The sequence below is a fragment of the Hyaena hyaena genome, unplaced genomic scaffold (genome assembly GCF_003009895.1).
Source record: "Hyaena hyaena isolate Hyena2069 unplaced genomic scaffold, ASM300989v1 scaffold_451, whole genome shotgun sequence".
Classification (NCBI taxonomy): domain Eukaryota; kingdom Metazoa; phylum Chordata; class Mammalia; order Carnivora; family Hyaenidae; genus Hyaena; species Hyaena hyaena.
This window is the reverse complement of record NW_024081080.1, coordinates 1,230,609-1,250,651: the sequence shown is the minus strand read 5'-3', so window position 1 is coordinate 1,250,651 and position 20,043 is coordinate 1,230,609. Positions and strand designations below refer to the sequence as shown.

The 20,043-nt window shown below is 42.4% G+C and overlaps 1 protein-coding gene across 1 annotated transcript in view; it reads left to right on the top strand.

Annotated features, from left to right (window-relative positions):
• The window catches only part of DGAT2L6 (diacylglycerol O-acyltransferase 2 like 6), a 23,325-nt gene extending 14,739 nt beyond the window's left edge, over positions 1 to 8,586 (top strand). The window contains exons 2-7 of the mRNA XM_039253353.1: positions 1,850 to 1,960; positions 2,488 to 2,558; positions 2,917 to 3,121; positions 4,777 to 4,951; positions 7,197 to 7,408; positions 7,838 to 8,586. Coding sequence (XP_039109284.1) covers positions 1,850 to 1,960; positions 2,488 to 2,558; positions 2,917 to 3,121; positions 4,777 to 4,951; positions 7,197 to 7,408; positions 7,838 to 7,992 — 929 coding nt within the window. The 3' untranslated portion in view covers positions 7,993 to 8,586. The remainder of the gene's footprint in view (positions 1 to 1,849; positions 1,961 to 2,487; positions 2,559 to 2,916; positions 3,122 to 4,776; positions 4,952 to 7,196; positions 7,409 to 7,837) is intronic.
• Positions 8,587 to 20,043: the final 11,457 nt, after the last annotated feature.

Here is a 20,043-nt window from a genome sequence, read left to right as displayed (position 1 = left end):
TGCTGGGTCATAGGGGAGTTCTATTGTTAGTTTCCTGAGGAACCTCCACACTGTTTTCCAGAGGGGCTGTACCAGTTTCCATTCCCACCAACAGTGTAGGAGGGTGCCCGTTTCTCCACATCCTCGCCAGCATCTAGAGTTCTCTGATTTGCTCATTTTAGCCACTCTGACTGGCGTGAGGTGGTATCTCAGTGTGGTTTTGATTTGTATTGCCCTGATGAGGAGGGATGCTGAGCATCGTTTCATGTGTCTGTTGGCCATCTGGATGTCCTCTTTGGAGGAGTGTCTGTTCATGTCTTCTGCCCATTTCTTCACTGGGTTGTTTGTTTTTTGGGCGAATAACACCACATTTAAATAGTACAAGTGCTGGCAAAAAAAACATCATTTAATTTTACCTGATATTGAAAAGAGAAAACACTTATCTTCCAGTCAGTCTAGAGATATTTGTTAAACACCTACTCTGTGCAGGGCACTGTTTTAAATACTGGGATGCAAACTAAATCTATTTGAAGCAAGATATAAAAAGAAATTATACAGATAGACCATCTTTAATTAATAATGATTCTTGCTGGGTGTTCCTCTGAAGCTTACCTGGCAAATTTACTCTCATCTTTTATGAGGGTCAGAGGTAGTAGGATATTTATTGATGGCAAGCTTCCTGTAAAATTTCTCCTACCACTATTTCCTATTTACTTAGCATGGTTATAAAAACCATCTCAGCCAGCTCTTGCAAAGAGAATTCAGCCTATCACCTAGATTTCTTCTACTCCATAACATGACTTTTTAAAGAAAGGCCCATTCCATGTTTTTTTCCTGTTATTTTCACCTATGTCCAAAATGCAAGAGAAAACCCACTTCTAGGTAAATCTTTTTTTTATTTTTTTTATTTATTTCTGAGAGAGAGAGAGAGAGAGTCAGCGTGAGCAGGGGAGGGTCAAAGAGAGAGGGAGACACAGAATCTGAAACAGGCTCCAGGCTCTGAGCTGTCAGCAGAGAGCCCGACGCGGGGCTCGAACCCACGAAGTGTGAGATCATGACCTGAGCTGAAGTCAGAGGCTCGACTGACTGAGCCACCCAGGCACCCCTCCACTTCTAAGTAATTCTTGAGTCTCTTTCCCTTTTCTGGAAATTTTATCTCCCGTGATGTGGTTACCTGGTCAAACAAGTCATTCCCTTCGCTGGGTCTTTTTTCATTCACAATACAGGTACTTAGCTCCTTTCTCACGAATGCAGATTTTAAAATGGGAATTCCCTCTGTGGTGAGATGCATCATATTTACATTTCATAGAGTTGTGGCCCTTTGCTAACAGAGATAATATTTCCCCTTCTGAACTTTTGAAACATTTTGAATGGGACAAAACTGAACATAGTAAAGCAGTTTCTAATACGTGTTTTCTTCTCAGCATCAAACAGCCTGTATACTGCAGGCAGCCCCGTCTCCACTGGTATGTGCTGATTTAGCGGTTCCACAAAGAGAGGAGGGTCAAGCTATTAGAAAGGAATTCCTAAAGTCCCAGAATGGGGATTTCAGCCACAGGTGCAAGTGCTGTTCTTGAGAGGCCACTTGCCAAGTAGTGCTTTCCTTTGACCCCAGCTGAGGGCCTGTTCTGAGAATGTCATAGTTATGCCATTTCCTCAGTTAAGATCTCAGCCATCAAAAGGACCCAGATCCAAGGACTCAGAGATCAGCCTGGACTACAGTAGAGCGAGTAGGGTTTGTGAGGGAAGTGGGAGAGAAGGGTCTCACACCAGCCTTGACCTGCCCCTTCAGTATAGAGCAGAGATGGTAGTTAGAATTATATTAAACTTGAAGGAAACTGAAGGGTATAAACCCTTTGTGTCCCCTCAGGAGCGATTCCTATTATTCTTATACCCTACTTTCTGGTGTTCACTAAATTCTGGATCTTGTCTGTGCTCGTCTTAACCTGGCTCGCCTATGATTGGAATACTCACAGTCAAGGTAAGAGATGGGAAGAATGGTGGTACCCATCTGTGCCAAGGATGGAACCACAGGGAGAAGGAAATGGAGGGAGAGTGAGAGAGGCAGAGGGAGAAAGGGTGGGAAGAGGAAAGAAGGAGAAAGGGAAAAGAAATGAGATAGGAGGGTGGAGAGCAGGAAAGATTGAAAGAAGCAAATAGGGGTAGAGGGAAGGAGAGGGAGAGAGGAGAGCAAACCTCAGCAAGGAAGAGAGATCTCTCCTAGGCTTCCTAGGAAGAATTAAGAGGTTTCAGGGAAGGTGTCCCCAGCCTCGGGATATCTTCCTATCACCTTCTTGGCTGACTCCTAAGGAGCAGGAACCTCCTATACCTTCTTAGGGGTTGGATTCAGGGACAAGTATCTACAGCTCTGTGTTCTAGAAATATGAAAGTATGAATAAGAGACCTCTTCTGTGACCCGAGGACTATAGAAAGAACCCTCGAACTCTGAGAGAAGTAGAGGGATTGGCAATATCTCACCTGCTCTTTTCTTCCCTTCTGTGTCTATAGGTGGTAGGCGTTCAGCTTGGGTACGAAATTGGACCCTATGGAAGTATTTTCAAAATTATTTCCCAATAAAGGTAACCACCTTTCCACTAAGTGCCCTTGGTTTCTGTTGCCTGGACTCTTCCTTCCTACTTAGCTCCATGTTTTCAAAGACTTTAGTGGCCAGCAGTGAAGGTCAAGGCTCAGAGGCATAATTCAGCATAGGCACCTAAGATGGATGGGCAGGTGGGAAGATGGATAGATAGCAGCCTTTCTTCACAGTTACAAATCCTCTGAGCATCATAGCCCCTGGCAATCCTATGACAATAATGACATCCCAATGAACAGGGATTTGGGGCTCCCTAAGAGAAATAGGCTACCTGCTGGTATATGGATCCACATGTCCTCTCTTCCTTTTTCTTATCCACTGCTGAGTTAATCTCCCTCTAACAGCTGGTGAAGACTCATGACATCTCTCCGGAACATAACTATATCATTGTAAATCACCCCCATGGCGTTCTCTCTTACGGTGTGTTCATCAACTTTGCTACTGAGGCCACTGGCTTTTCTCGGATTTTCCCAGGCATCACTCCTTCAGTAGGGACCTTGGAAGGGATCTTCTGGATCCCAATTGTACGAGAATATGTGATGTCAATGGGTGAGTATAAAAAAAATCATTCCATTCTCTGTCCTAACTCAGGGCTCCAGCCCCAATAAGTGCTAAGAGTCCACATCTCCCATCCTGCTGGAAGAAGACTTAGTAGAAAAGGAGTCCAGAACACAATGATCCAGTAAAAAGAATATGTGGCCAAGCATCAGATTCTGTCCAAGATCTGGGAAGCAGGGTTTGGTTAGGCAGTAGAATAAGTTACAAGCATTTATAAGAGTTGCCAGGAATCCTTTCAGAAGGATTCTAGGAACCAGAACTGGAGTTCAGGACTAAAGCAAAAGTGGAAAGCAAAAGGCAAAAGCCAAATCTGAAACCCAAAATAGGAAAAATCAGACATGAAACAGGGCAGCTCAGATGAGCCTTGCTAGATTCTTGCTGGGATGTTACTTGGCTTATTTTGGCCATTTGTATAGCAGCTCTCATTCCAAAGATTCTTAAAGACATTTTAAAGTTTTTCATACTAGCTTGTACCCTCCTTGCCCATGACCTTCATTTCCTGGGAACCCCTTCAAACTTGCATAAGATGTCAAGGAATAAAGGATAGGCATCCATCAGAATCCAGGACAACTTCCCCATGCCAGGCTTTTAGCCAGGGTACTGTGACAAACGTCCTTCTCTCTGGATGAATATTCACCCTTCTGGACACCAGAAAACAACTGAAACCAAACATTAAAAGGTAAGATACATTTGTCTGGAGGGGCTAAGTGAGACCACTGAGTCCCAGAGGATGGTTCTGCTGCCCTCTGAGTTTAGCATGAGCCAAATAACTAAATCTTGGGGGTACTTTTCTTCCATCTCAAGAGAGAATAAAAAGCAAGCCCAGAGTAAAGGTGAAAAGCAGAAGTGAGGAAAGACTCTGTGACTGTTGTGGAACAGCAGGGTGTTACCTTAATTCCACAGTTCATCTACATTTCAGTTTGGCTTGGGCAGGCTCCTGGGTCTGCATACTCTCCAGAAACCCCAGCCAATGGCTCTCAGTTGGCAGGTTGCTCTAGGGAGAAAGCATGTGTGTGGTGGCTAGTTCTGATCACCCTGAGGGAGAAAACTCTGGAGAGTCTCCAGAGCTGTAAGACTGGGGAGAGTCAAAGATGGTTATGGTTTCTGGGTAGAAACCATAGGGATGGGCTTAAATACTATTGAGCTAAGAGGAAGCAGACAGAGGAACTCAAGGTATCCCCAACTGTAGTATCACAGAACCCCCAAGGCAAGCAGCTGACCCTAAGGACCAACCTTAGGCTAGGGCTAACCCAGGATGTGGAGGTCAAAGAAATTTTCACTCATATGTGGATCTAGAGAAACTTAACAAGACCATGGGTGAAGGGAAGGGGGAAAAAAAAGCAGTTACAGAGAGAGAGGGAGGCAAACCATTAGAGACTCTTAAATACAGAGAACAAACTGAGGGTTGATGGGGGAGTGGGGGAGAGAGAGGAAAGTGTTTGATGGGCATTGAGGAGGGCACTTGTTGGGATGAGCACTGGGTGATGTATGTAAGCCAATTTGATAATACATTATATTTAAAGAAAGAAAAGTGGAAACAATAGTCAGGAAACAGAAATGTCTCCAGCAGGAAGAACCCAGAGGAACCCCTCACCCCAATCTCAAGCACCAAGTTTGTTATGCTACTTGTCTCATTGGTTTCACAGGGATATGCCCAGTGAGTGAGTTGGCCTTGAAGTATTTGCTGACCCAAAAAGGCTCCGGCAATGCTGTGATTATTGTGGTGGGTGGAGCTGCTGAAGCCCTCTTGTGTCGACCAGGAGCCTCTACCCTCTACCTTAAAGAACGTAAAGGTTTTGTGAAGTTGGCACTGGAGACAGGGTGGGTCCCCAGGTTCTGGTGCCCTATGTTCAGGGTGCCATGTATACTCTGTAGCACCTCTCCAGAATGGTTCCCTCCCTTGGAAACCTGTTAAAGGAGGCTCCCTCTTTACTCTGATTGCTTCCCTCTGCTCCTTCACACTGTGTCTTAATGGTGTTTGGGACTCCAGATACATTTGTAGGCACTTCTTTTACTTGAAGTTATAGAAAGTACAGTAGTAAAAGACCTTTACCTTCTTCCCAAATAGCCTAGTAGGCTGAGGGTCTGGGGATTTGGAGCATCACTCTATATCAACCATTAACTGAGAGGCCCAGAGAACCTACCCAAGGCAAGGAAGGCACTGGGCTTCATGTTGTGGGGATTGCAAAAATAAAGAAAATATGGTTGTTGCCCCCAAAGAGCATATAATTTGATTTGAGAAATAGAATGCATTCATTCAGCAGTTACTGAATGCTTACTGTGTGTCAGGCATAGTACTAGGCATTGAAGATATAAAAATAAATAAGACTTTGTCCTTACCTTTAGGAAACTGACAGTCCAATGAGAACAGATATGCACACATGAAAAATATCCAGGAGCTAACCACTTATCATCTCACCTATAATCCCCTCCCTGGTTTAAACTAGCATCATCTCTCCCCTAGGTTATTACATAATCTCTTAACTGCTCTACCTGCTTCTTTCCCTGTCTCCCCCACAGCCAAGAGAATATTCCCAACTGTAGCTAGGATGATTACATTAAATGTGAGATTATGTCACTACTCCAAATGCTCCAATGGCTCCCATTTCACTCTGAGCAAAAGCCAAAATCTTTACAAGGGCCTGAAGAACTCTAAATAATCTGGTCCTTAGCCACCCCTCATCACCCACTGGTCTCACCCTTGCTTACTCTGTTAGATCTACATTGAGCTCCTTGCTATCTCTCTCAGAAACCACATGCTCCTGCCTTAGGGCCTTTGCTCTAGCTGTCCCCTCTGCCTAGAACATCATTCCTCCAAATGACTGTTTGGCTCATTGTGCTACCTCCTCCAGGTATTTGCTCAAATGTTTCTTCTCAATAAGGTCTATCCTGACCATCTTGCTCTGCTTTTTTTTCCTATTGCATTTATCATCCTCTTATATATCACTGATTTTATTATTTATATATCTGGTCTTTTGTTTGTTATTATTGTTTGCTGTCTGTCTTCCCTCAAGTAAAAATGTAAGCTCCATGAGGACAGAAATTGTTTTAACCCATTTTGTTCACTAATGAGTCCCTAGGGCTCAAAACAGTGCTGACACATAGAAAAAACGCAATAAATATTTGTTGGATGAATGATGTGCTATAGTGGAGATATATACAAAGTGCTATGGGAGCAACAATCGATGGAAAAACTTTCACTCCCAACGTAGAAATTTCATAAGTGGGTGACATCTGAATTGTGAGCTAACATAGTAGGAGTTGCCAGTCAGACAAAATGGGAGAAAGAACTCAGTTGACCTACAATGTATCAGGCCCTAGAGATTCAAAAAATGAATGACACGGTTCTCACCTTTGATGAGCTTGACAGACAACTAGGGAGGCAGACAGGTAAGGAGATGACTGGAATAATTGACTTAGTGTAGAGAAAGAGAAGCAGTAGATGAAGGGTACCTAATCTGTATTGTGGGGGCGGGAATTGGAGGTAGTCAAAAAAGGTTTTTTTAAGAGATTGAAATTGGAGCCGAGCATTGAAGGGCACAATAGAATTAGCTATGTGAAGACATAAGGAAGCATTTCTGGCAGAAGGAGCAGAATGTAGAAGAAGCATAGACAAGAAGCAACTTGGCACACTTAGAAGTGCTAAGCAGGTTGCAAGGAAGGGGTGGGGAGAGGAGAAGCTTGCCAGGTAGGCAGGGCTAGAGCACAAAAGCCATGGTAAGCAGCATGATACAGAGTAAGAATCTCTGGAAGAGTTTTAAAGAGGGAAATGACATGTCTAGATATGCAGTTTAGGAAGATCACTCTTGATACTGGGTGCAGTGAAGGCAGTTAGATTGCCTAAGATTTCATTTCTTCCTATCAGAGGACAAGGTGCAGCAGCTCCCCACAAAGGGTTCATTTAGAAGGGTGGGACATGGCAAGAATGAGACACAAGGCTGAAGATGTTTGGGTGCTTGGGTTCTTGTTCTGTAATGGGATGTTTGGAAAGGCTTCCCACCTTGGAGAGGATTTTGCTGGGGCGAGCTTCCTGGGAGAGTTAACACTTATGCTCCTTTCTTTGCAGAGCGTACCTTGTCCCTTCCTATTCCTTTGGAGAGAATGAGGTTCACAATCAAGAGATCTTCCCTGAGGGCACGTGGTTAAGGTTCTTCCAAAAAACCTTCCAGGACACATTCAAAAAAATCCTGGGACTAAATTTCTGTACCTTCCATGGCCGGGGCCTCACTCGAGGATCCTGGGGCCTCCTTCCTTTCAATAGGCCCATTACCACTGTTGGTAAGCTTTCCAGTACCTCTGGACCACTCTGGTAATTGACTTCTCCCCACCCAGGTCATCCACCAAGTCCAGGAGACCCAGCAGACAACTGGGATGGGCAATGGGAGTTCCAGTGGCTGTGGCTGAGGGCAGGGTGGGCAGGACAACTAAACAGATAAGAGTTGTGGTCATTCAATAGCTGCCATGAGAGTATCATTACTCACATGTATTCCTTCAGCATTCTTCTGAGCTTACTCTCATTCTCTTCAGCATGCATGAGATTAGGTATTTGGAGAATATGGGATGGGATGGGGCTAGAGCAGAGGGAAAGAACAGGGGAAAGGGAGGGGACACAGATACTGAGTTTCAGTATGTGGATCCCTCTGATGGATGGGTAATTTGAGTTGAGGAAGGGAGGCTCAGATGCTTGTCTCTTCTCCTTCTCCATAGTTGGGGAGCCCCTGCCAATCCCCAGGATTGAGAAGCCAAGCAAGAAGACAGTGGACAAGTACCATGCACTCTACATCAATGCCCTGTGCAAGCTGTTTGACCAGCACAAAGTTCAGTGTGGCTTTCCTGAGACCCAGGAGCTGACAATCATATAACAGGAACTAGATTCCCCCATTATTAAAGTCCTAAAGCATCGAGGGATCCATATAGGGTCACCCAGAAGGAAGAATTTAAGGAGAGATGAGGATCTCAGGCATGAGGGAGGCATGAAGGAGGCCAACAAAACCAGAAAGTACTTAACAAATCTGGTTCTGGGAAGGAACCAGAGGGGCAGAGGAAGAGAAAGCAACAACCCACTATAGAAAGCAGAGTCTTTTGAATCCAAAGATCTTCCCCACCCCCTCCACCCCCGACTCCAACCAACGCTCTGATCAAAGGAATGAGAAGCCAAAAAAACCACCACCGCTACCCCTTACCAAGCCTTAGTGCACCATCGCTCTTTAGATTTAGGCTTAGAACCCTTGTTGATAACAGGAATAGTTTGCTTCCTCCTCCTCATTACAATTTGGGAAACACAACAGGGTAAACCAGGGACCTGAACTGTAGTTCCTGATCCAAACAGAAAGGATTCCCTCAGTTGTGACACAATTCTACACTGCAAAAGCTTTCGTCATGCAGTTATGCTGTTTCTTCTATAAAAATAAAGGTCTATAGGCTAGTGGCTCAGTTAGTTCAGCATCTGAATGTTGATTTCGGCTCAGGTCAAGATTTCACGGTTTGTGAGTTCAGGCCCCATGTCGGGCTCTGTGCTGTCCCTGGGGAACCTGCTTTGGATTCTCTCTTTCTCTCTGCCCATCCCCTGCTCGCGCTTATCTCTGTCTCTTTCAACATGAGTAAATAAACTTTTAAAAAGTTAAAAATAAAGGTCTAGATATATAAAACAGGCTACGACTATTTTCTAAGCACTGTGGTTCACTACTGGGCTTCCCTCAAACCTGGCCAGAAAGCTGGTCTGTGGAGAGCCATTTTCCTCTTCTTCATCCACCGTTTATACTTCCTCTGACAGAAAAGGTGAGGGAGAGAATCCAGAACTGTTACACAGTGTAGGATACAGAAGCAAAACCATGAAAACTGGCACATGTACCCACTGAGTAGCCCATCTCTCCTGACCCCACATAGCCATCAAGGGCCAGAAGGAAGGGATCCACAAGACCATGCACAGACTATGAGTCTCTTTTATGTCAAGTACCTTCTGTGTAACATGGATTATGCCATTATTTTCACAATCTTTGTCTCTTAATGCTAATGCCAACCCTGTGAGATTCCATCATCTCCATTTCACGGTAGCTAAAACTCATAGAAGTTAAGTAAATTGCCCAAAGCCACATAGCTTTGGCTAGAACTAGCATTCAAACCTAGGCCTTACTAATTGTAATTCAAAGTTCTTTCTAATACCACCACACCTACCATCTCTCACTTCCAGGAAACCTATTCATCATCTTCATTTTCCTAAATAAGGAAAATTTAAACTAGTTCATGGCACCCCTCTCGAAGTAGTTCAGAAGTGTGAGCAAAAATGACATGGATTTTACTCAGAGTGGATGAAGGATAAGCCTCGTGGAAAGTAATTTATTAATTTAAAAACCTCTTTATATCAACAGATTCGAATTGAGGATCCAGAAATAAACCCATATATGTATGGTGTTGATTTTTGCCAAGTGTGCCAAAACAATTCAATAGGGGGAAAGAATAGTCTTTTCAATACATGATGCAGGGACAACTGGATATTCACATAGAAAAGAATGAAGTTGGAACACTACCTCATACCATATACAAAAATTAACTCAAAATGGATCAAAGACCTAAAGTGAGAGCTAAAAGTATAAAACCATTGGAAAATTTTTAAGAGTAAAATTTCTGGCCTTGGATTTAGCAATGGATTCTTAGATATGACACCAAAAGCCCAAATAAATGAAAAATAGATAAGTTGGACTTCATTAACATTAAACACTTTTGAGCTTCAAAGAACGCTATCCAGAGAGTGAAAAGATAAGCCACAGAACAGGAGAAATTTGTAAGTCATGTGTCTTATAAGAGCCTAGTATCCAGAATATATAAAGAACTCTTATCACTTAATGACAAAAAGACAACCCAACTCAAAATGAGCAAAGGATTTGAATAGACATTACTCCAAATAAGATATACAAATGAAAGGAATAAACCTAACCAAAGATATAGGAGATCTGTATGATGAAAACTATAGAAAAGTTATGAAGGAGATTGAAGAAGACACAAAGAAATGAAAAAACATCCCATGCTCATGGATTGGAAGAATAAATGTTGATAAAATGTCATTACTACCCAAAGCAATCTACACATTCAATGCAATCCCAATCAAAATTGCACTAGCATTCTTCTCAAAACTAGAACAAACTATCCTAAAATTTGTATGGAACCACAAAAGACCCCGAATAGCCAAAGTAATACTGAAGAAAACCAAAACGGGAGGCATCACCATCAGTATGGTATTGGCACAAAAACAGACACATAGACCTATGGAATAGAATCGAGAACTTAGAATTGGACCCACAAATGTATGGCCAACTAATCTTTGACAAAGCGGGAAAGAGTATCCAATGGAAAAAAGACAGCCTCTTTAACAGATGGTGCTGGAAGAGCTGGTCAACAACATGCAGAAGAATGAAACTAGATCATTTTCTCACACATGCACAAAAATAAACTCAAAATGGATAAAGGACCTGAATGTGAGACAGGAAACCATCAAAACCCTAGAGGAGAAAGCAGGAAACAACCTCCTTGACCTCAACCGCAGCTATTTCTTACTTGACACGTCCCAAAGGCAAGCGAATCAAGAGCAAAAATAAACTATTGGGACCTCATCAAGATTAAAAGCTTCTGCACAGCAAAGGAAACAAACCATAAAACTATAGGTAACCAATGGAATGAGAAAAGATAGTTGCAAATGACATATCAGATAAAGGGCTAGTATCCAAAATCTATGAGGAATTCACCAAACTCCACACCCGAAAAACAAACAACCCAGTGAGGAAATGGGCGGAAGAGATGAACAGACACTTCTCCAAAGAGGACATCCAGATGGCCAACAGACACATGAAATGATGCTCAGCATCCATCCCTCATCAGGGAAATACACATCAAATCCACACTGAGATACCACCGCATGCTGGTCAGAGTGGCTAAAATGAACAAATCAGGAGACTCTAGATGCTGGCGAGAATGTGGAGAAAAGGGCACCCTCCTACACTGTTGGTGGGAATGTAAACTGGTACAACCCCTCTGGAAAACAGTGTGGAGGTTCCTCCAAAAATTAACACTAGAACTCCCCTATGAGGGGAGCAGTAGCACTGCTAGGAATTGACCCAAGGGATACAGGAGTGCTGATGTATAGGAGCACACGTACCCCAATGTTCATAGCAGCACTCTCCACAATAGCCAAAACATGGAAAGAGCCCATATGTCCATCAACGGACGAATGGATCAAGAAGATATGGTTCATCTATACAATGGAATCCTACATGGCGATGAGAAAGAATGAAATCTGGCCATGTGTAGCAACATGGATGGACCTTGAGGGTGTTATGCTGAGCGAAATAAGTCAGGCAGAGAAGGACAGCTACCATATGTTTGCACACATAGATGGATTAGGAGGAACTTAACGGAGGACCATGGGGGAGAAGAAGGGGAAAAACAGTTGAGGAGAGGGAGGGAGGCAAACCATGAGAGACTCTTAAATGCCGAGAACAAACTGAGGGCTGATGGGGGTAGGGGGGAGGCGAAGGGGGGGTGATGGGCATGGGGGAGGGCACTTGTGGGGATGAGCACTGGGTGTTATATGGAAACCAAATTAGCAATAAACTAAGAAAAAAAAGATATACAAATGAAAAAGTGCTCAAAATTATTAATAATTAGGGAAATACAAATCAAAACCACAATGTGATACCATTTCACACTCACTAGGATGACTATAACAAAAAAAAACACAACAATACCAAACATTAGTGAGGATATGGAGAAATTAGAATCCTCAGGCATTGCTGATAGGAGTATAAAGTGGTGCAGCCCCTTTGGAATACAGGTTGGCAGTTCCTCAAAAAGTTACTCAGAGAGTCATCATATGACCCAGAAGTGCCACTCCTACATATATATTCCCAATTTTGAAAATACATGATTACACAAAAATTTGTACATGGATTATCATAGCACAATTATTTATAATAGCAAAAGAAGAAAACAACCCAAAGGCCATCAATTGATGGATGGATAAACAGAATGCGGTATAGTTATACCATGACTATTATTCAACCATGGAAGGAATGAAGTACTGATATATGCCACAACATTGATGAACCTTACAAACATCATACTAATTGAAAAAAGCCAGAAACACTGGTTATATATTACATAATTCCATTTCTGTGAGATGTCCAAAATATGCAACAATGGAGATAAAGAGACAGAGGTATAAAGCAGATTAATGATTATCATGGAGTAGGGGAAAGGGGAAATGGGAGTGACTACTAATGGGTATGGAGTTTCAGGGATCATGAAAACTTTGTGGAATTAGATAGTGACAACAATTGTGCAATCTTGTGAATTATTAAAGCCCACCATATTGTATACCTTAAACTGGTGAATTTATAGTAGGTCACCTGTATCTCAAGAAAGTAATGTTTCTGAAAAATCAGACTTTTACCTTAAGGAAAAATATGTGGGTTGTATGAAAACTTATATTAAAGTTTCAGGGTGCCTGGGTGGCTCAGTCAGTTGAGCGACCAACTCTTGATTTCAGTTCAGATCATGATCCCAGGATCATGGGATCCAGCCCCGCATTGGACTCTGCACTGAGCTTGGAGTTGCTTGGGATTCTCTCTCCTCCCTCTGGCCCTCTGCCCTACTCTTTCTCTCTCTAAAAATGAAATAATAATAATTGTATTGGAATTTTAAAAAACAATAATTTTTATTGCTTTTTATTTTGAAATGATTGCCAATTCACAGCAAGTTGCAAAAGTAGTCCATTGGACCCCTTGCCCAGCTTACCACGATGGTGACATCTTAAATAATTGAATACAAAATCAAAACCGTGAATTGACACCAGTACAATACTGTTGATTAGAGTATAGGCCTTACTCAGTTTTCACCATCTTTATGCACACTTATCTGTGCATGTGTATGTGTGTGTGTGTATACATGCAATTTAGTCTCATATACAGATTTGTATGACCAGGGTGCCTAGGTGCTCAGTTGGTTGAGCATCCAACTCTTGATTTCAATTCAGGTCATTATTTCAGCTCAGTTCATGGGATCAAGCCCAAGCTGACAGCACAGAGCCTGCTTGGGATTCTCTCTCTCCCTCCCTCCCTCCCTTCCTCTCTCTCTCTCTCTCTCTCTGCCTCTCCCCTGCTCACACACACATTCTCTCTCTCTCCTTCTCTCTCAAAATAAACATTAAAAATATATAGATTTGTATGATCCCCGTGACCATCATGACATAGAATGGTTTCATTATCATAGAATAACTACTTCATATCTCACCTATATAATCACACATCTCTGCCTTCATCCTGTGCCATGGCAATCACTGATCTAGTCTCCATCCCTTAGTTTTGTCATTTCAAGAATATTATGTAAATGGAATCATACAGTGTGTAATATTTTGAGATTGTTTTTTTTCACTAAGCATAATGCCCTTAATTAAGATCCATCCAAGTTGTCCTGTATCAATAGTTCCTTTTTATTGCAAAGTAAGATTCCATGGTCTGGATGCGCCAGAGTTTGTTTAACAATTCACCTATTGAAGGATATCTGGATTGTGACCGGTTTTTGGCTATTACAAGTAAAGCTGCTATTAACATCCATGTACAAATTTTTGTATAAATGGGATGTTTGATTTCTCTGGAATAAATGCCTAGGAGTGCAATTGCTGGGATATATGGTAATTGCACAGTTAGTTTTATAGGAAATTCTCACACTATTTTGTAGGATGGCTGTGTCACTTAGCGTTGCCATCAGCAATATATGAGGCATCCTAGCCAGTATTTAGTATTGTCATTGTTTTTTAAGTGTTATTTATTTATTTTGAGAAAGTGTGTGTGAATATGTAAGGGGCAGAGAGAGAGAGAGAGAGAGAGAGAGAAAGAAAGAATTCCAAGTAAGCTCCTTGCTGTCAGCATGGAGCCCGATGCTAAGCTTGAGCCCATGATCCTTGAGATCATGATGTGAGCTGAAACCAAAAGTCAGATACTTAAACGGAGTGAGACACCCAGGTGCCCCATCACTGTTTGTTTTTTTTAAATTTTAGTCATTCTGATAGATTTGTAGTGATATCTCATTGTAGTTTTTTTATGTTTATTTTTGAGAGAGAGGGAGTGAGCGCTCGCGCGTGAGTGGGTGAGGGGCAGAAAGAGAGAGAGACACAGAATCTGAAGCAGGCTACAGGCTTTACGACATCAGCACAGAGACCGATGTGAGGCCTGAACTTGTAAACTGTGAGATCATGACCTGAGTCGAAATCAGACACTTAGCCACCTGAGCCACGCAGGTGCCTCTCTCATTGTAATGTTAATTTGCATTTTTGCTTTGGCTTGGTCTCTGCTGGATAGAAATGCCTGGAGACACTCACCTGGGCCCAGATTATTTGTGGTGATCCCACAAAAACATATCCCCCTGGAGCCAATGTTGTGGTCGGGCCAGCTTTTGCGGGTTTTCTTATGATTGCACGACACACCTCAGCAACAACCATCAGGGAACTTTGAAAAAAACAAGTTTTATTACTCAGGTTCTGGAGAGTACACAGCACACCAATTTCCACACAGTGAGGACATAGGTAAAGACAAAGAACATGCAGACCTGCAGTTATGCCTTTACTGGGATCAAGGGTGGGGTGCCTAGGGCTTTGCAAGTTCATTCCCTTTTTTTCCTTTTTTAAAAGTTTACTGTCAAGTTGGTTTCCATATAACCCCCAGTGCTCATCCCCACATGTGCCCTCCCCCATGCCCATAACCCCCCTTCGCTCCCCCCATACCCATCAGTCCTCAGTTTGTTCTCAACATTCAGGAGTCTCTCATGGTTTGCCTCCATCCCCCTCCCCCCATTTCCCCCCTTCTTCTCCCCCATGGTCGTCCATTAAGTTCCTCCTAATCCTCCTATACGTGCAAACATATGCTAACTGTCCTTCTCTGCCTGACTTATTTTGCTCAGCATAACACCCTCAAGGTCCATCCATGTTGCTACACATGGCCAGATTTCATTCTTTCTCATTGCCATGTGTTGCGGACGAAATGACACAAAGGACAAGACACACACAAAAGACAGTCACAGACACAACTCCGGCCGGAGGAACAATTCTACGCAAGCCCCTCTTGCGCTTGCAGTTTATTTTATACCCCGGTAACTGGATACATACTGAAATCTACAAGATGCATTCCTTTACCAATTAAGGGCAAGTAGCCAAACACATTTCAAGGACAGGGGGGAGCAAAGCGAGGAAGTGACCACAACATGTTTACTACGAGGCCTGCCCACAATTCCAGCCTTCTCCTTACTTCTAAGGAGGGCATGTTCCCTCGTTTGCGAGCGGAGCATTCTACTTGGATATTGTGTGCAGGCCTCCTGGCAGAGCATCCTGTTTGCAGGCATGCTTTGCCCAGGCAGGGAGCCCCGTGTGCAGGCACATCCCCGCGTCCCTAACCACGCTTTCTTGTGGTCACTGTCGGGCTCCCACAGCCATGTAGGATTCCATCGTATAGATAAACCACATCTTCTTGATCCATTCGTCCGTTGATGGACATATGGGCTCTTTCCGTGTTTTGGCTATTGTGGAGAGTGCTGCTCTTAACATTGGGGTTCATGTGCTCCTATGCCTCAGCATTTCTATATCCCTTGGGTCAATTCCTAGCAGTGCTACTGCTCCCCTCATAGGGGAGTTCTAGTGTTAATTTTTGGAGGAACCTCCACACTGTTTTCCAGAGGGGCTGTACCAGCTTACATTCCCACCAACAGTGTGGGAGGGTGCCCATTTCTCCACATTCTCGCCAGCATCTAGAGTTCTCTGATTTGCTCATTTTAGCCACTCTGACCGGCGTGAGGTGGTATCTCAGTGTGGTTTTGATTTGTATTTCCCTGATGAGGAGGGATGCTGAGCATCGTTTCATGTGTCTGTTGGCCATCTGGATGTCCTCTTTGGAGAAGTGTCTGTTCATCTTCATTTCTTCACTGGATTGTTTGTTTTTCAGGTGTGGAGTTTGGTGAATTCCTTATAGATTTTGGATACTAGCCCTTTATCTGATATGTCATTTGCAACTATCTTTTCTCATTCCGTCAGTTGCCTATTAGTTTTATGGTTTGTTTCCTTTGCCGTGCAGAAGCTTTTAATCTTGATGAGGTCCCAATAGTTCATTTTTGCTCTTGATTCGCTTGCCTTTGGGATGTGTCAAGTAAGAAATTGTTGCGGTTGAGGTCAAAGAGGTTGTTTCCTGCTTTCTCCTCTAGGGTTTTGATGGTTTCCTGTCTCACATTCAGGTCCTTTCTCCATTTTGAGTTTATTTTTGTGCATGGTGTGAGAAAATGATCTAGTTTCATTCTTCTGCATGTTGCTGTCCAGTTCTCCCAACACCATCTGTTAAAAAGGCTGTCTTTTTTCCATTGGATATTCTTTCCTGCTTTGTCAAAGATCAGTTGGCTGTATACTTTTGGGTCCACTTCTGAGTTCTCAATTCTGTTCCATTGGTCTATGTGTCTGTTTTTGTGCCAATACCATACTGTCTTGATGATGACAGCTTTGTAGTAGAGGCTAAAGTCTGGGATGGTGATACCTCCCGTTTTGGTTTTATTTTTCAGTATTACTTTGGCTATTCGGGGTCTTTTGTGGTTCCATACAAATTTTTGGATAGTTTGTTCTAGCTTTGAGAAGTATGCTGGTGCAATTTTGATTGGGATCGCATTGAATGTGTAGATTGCTTTGGGTAGTAATGACATTTTAACTATATTTATTCTTCCAATCCATGGGCATGGAATGTTTTTCCATTTCTTTGTGTCTTCTTCAACTTCTTTTATAAGTTTTTTATGGTTTTCATCATACAGGTCTCTTATATCCTTTGTTAGGTTTATTTCTAGGTATTTTATGTTTTTTTGTGCAATTGTGAATGGGATCAGTTTCTTGGTTTCTCTCTCTGTCGTTTCATTGTTGGTGTATAAAAACGCAACCGATTTCTGTATGTTGATTTTCTACCCTGCAACTTTGCTAAATTCTTGGATCCGTTCTAGTAGGCTTCTGGTGGAGTCTGCCGGGTTTTCTATGTAGAGTATCATGTCGTCTGCAAATCTTTCCCAATTTGATGACTTTTATTTCCTTTTGTTGTCTGATGGCTGATGCTAGGACTTTCAGCACTATGTGAAACAACAGTGGTGACAGTGGACATCCCTGTCGTGTTCCTGATCTCAGGGGGAAAGCTCTGTTTTTCCCCGTGGAGGATGATGTTAGCTGAGGCCTTCTCATAGTTGGCCTTTATGATGTTTAAGTAGGTTCCTTCTATCCCGACTTTCTCAAGGGTCTTTATTAAGAAGGGATGGTGTATTTTGTCAAACGCTTTTTCTGCATCTATTGACAGGATCATATGATTTTTATCTTTTCTTTTGATGATGTGATGTATCACATTGATTGATTTGCGAATATTGAACCAGCTCTGTAACCCAGGAATGAATTCCACTTGACCATGGTGGATGATTCTTTTTATGTGATGTTGAATTCGATTTGCAAGTATCTTGTTGAGGATTTTTGCATCTGTATTCATCAAGGATATTGGCCTGTAGTTCTCCTTTTTTGCTGGGTCTCTGTCTGGCTTGGGAATCAAAGTGATGCTGGCTTCATGAAGTGAGTCTGCAAGTTTTCCTTCGATTTCTATTTTTTGGAACAGTTTGAGAAGAATGGGTATTAATTCTATTTTAAATGTCTGGTAGAATTCCCCAGGGAAGCCATCTGGCACAGTGCTGTTATTTGTTGGGAGATTTTTGATAACTGATTCCATTTCCTCACTTGTTATGGGTCTTTTCAGGTTTTCTATCTCTTCCCGTGTGATTTTTGGTAGTGAGTGTGTGTTTAGGAATTTGTCCATTTCTTCTAAGTTTTCCAGTTTGTTGGCATATAGTTTTTCATAATATTCCCTGATAATTGCTTGTATTTCTGAGAAGTTGGTTGTAATCAGACCATTTTCATTAATGATTTTGTCTATTTGAGTGCTCTCTCTTTTCTTTTTGAGAAGCCTGGCTAGAGGTTTGTCAATTTTGTTTAATTTTTCAGAAAACCAATTCTTGGTTTTCTAGATCTGCTCAATTGTTTCTTTGGCTTCTATATTGTTTCTTTCTGCCCTGATTTTTATCATTTGTCTTCTCCTACTGGATTGAGGTGCTCTTGTTGCTCTCCCTCTGGTAGCTTTAGGTGCACTGTTAGATTTTGCACTTGCGCTCTTTCTAATTTCTTGAAATAGGCCTGGAGTGCAATGTACTTTCCTCTTAGGACTGCTTTCACCGCATCCCATAGAGTTTGGATTGTTGTGTTCTCATTTTCAATTGTTTCCATATATATTTAATTTCTTCTCTAATTGCCTGATTGGCCCATTCGTTCTTTAGTAGGGTGTTCTTTAACCTCCATGTTTTTGGGGTTTTCCAGACTTTTTCCTGTGATTGATTTCGAGTTTCATAGCGTTGTGGTCTTAAAGTGTGCATGGTATGATCTCACTTCTTTTATATTTATTGACGGCTGCTTTATGTCCCAGTATGTGATCTATCTTGGAGAATGTGCCATGCGCACTTGAGAAGAACGTGAATTCCATAGCCTCAGGATGTAGAATTCTAAATATACCTGTCAAATCCATCTGGTCCAATGTGTCATTTAAGTCCATTGTGTCTTTATTGATTTTCTGTCTAGTTGATCTGTCCATTGCTGTAAGTGGAGTATTAAAGTCCTTTGCTATTAGCACGTTCTTATCGATAAGAGTGTTTCTGTTTGTGATTAATTACTTTATGTATTTAGGAGCTCCTGTATTTGGTGTGTAGACATTTATAATTGTTAGCTCTTCCTGAGGAATAGACCCTATAATTATTATATAATGCCCTCCTTCATTTCTTGTTACTGCCTTTACTTTAAAGTCCAGTTTGTCTGAAGCAGGAAAGAATATCCAAAGGAAAAAAGACAGCCTCTTTAACAGATGGTGCTGGGAGAACTGGACAGCAACATGCAGAAGAATGACACTAGATCATTTTCTCACCCCATACACAAAACTAAACTCAAAATGGATAAAGGACCTGAACGTGAGACAGGAAACCATCAAAACCCTAGAGGAGGAAGCAGGAAACAACCTCCTTGACCTCAACTGCAACAACTTCTTACTTGACACAACCCAAAAGCAAGGGAACCAAGAGCAAAAATAAACTATTGGGACCTCGTCAAGATTAAAAGTTTCTGCACAGCAAAGGAAACAATCCACAAAACTAACAGGCAACCGACGGAATGGGAAAAGAATAGTTGCAAATGACATATCAGATGAAGGGTTAATATCCAAAATCTATAAGGAACTCACCAAACTCCACACCCGAAAAACAAACAACCCAGTAAAGAAATGGGCAGAAGGTATGAACAGACACTTCTCCAAAGAGGACATCCAGATGGCCAACAGACACATGAAACGATGCTCAGCATCTCTCCTCATCAGGGAAATACAAATCAAAATCACACTGAGATACCACCTCACGCCGGTCAGAGTGGTTAAAATGAGCAAATCAGAGAACTCTGGATGCTGGTGAGGATGTGGAGAAATGGGCACCCTCCTACACTGTTGGTGGGAATGTAAGCTGGTACAGCCCCTCTGGAAAACAGTGTGGAGGTTCCTCCAAAAATTAACACTAGAACTCCCCTATGAGGGGAGCAGTAGCACTGCTAGGAATTGACCCAAGGGATATAGAAATGCTGAGGCATAGGAGCACATGAACCCCAATGTTAAGAGCAGCACTCTCAACAATAGCCAAAACACGGAAAGAGCCCATGTGTCCATCAATGGACGAAAGGATCAAGAAGATGTCGTTTATCTTTATGATGGAATCCTAGATGGCAATGAGAAAGAATGAAATCTGGCCATGTGTAGCAACATGGATGGACCTAGAGGGTGTTATGC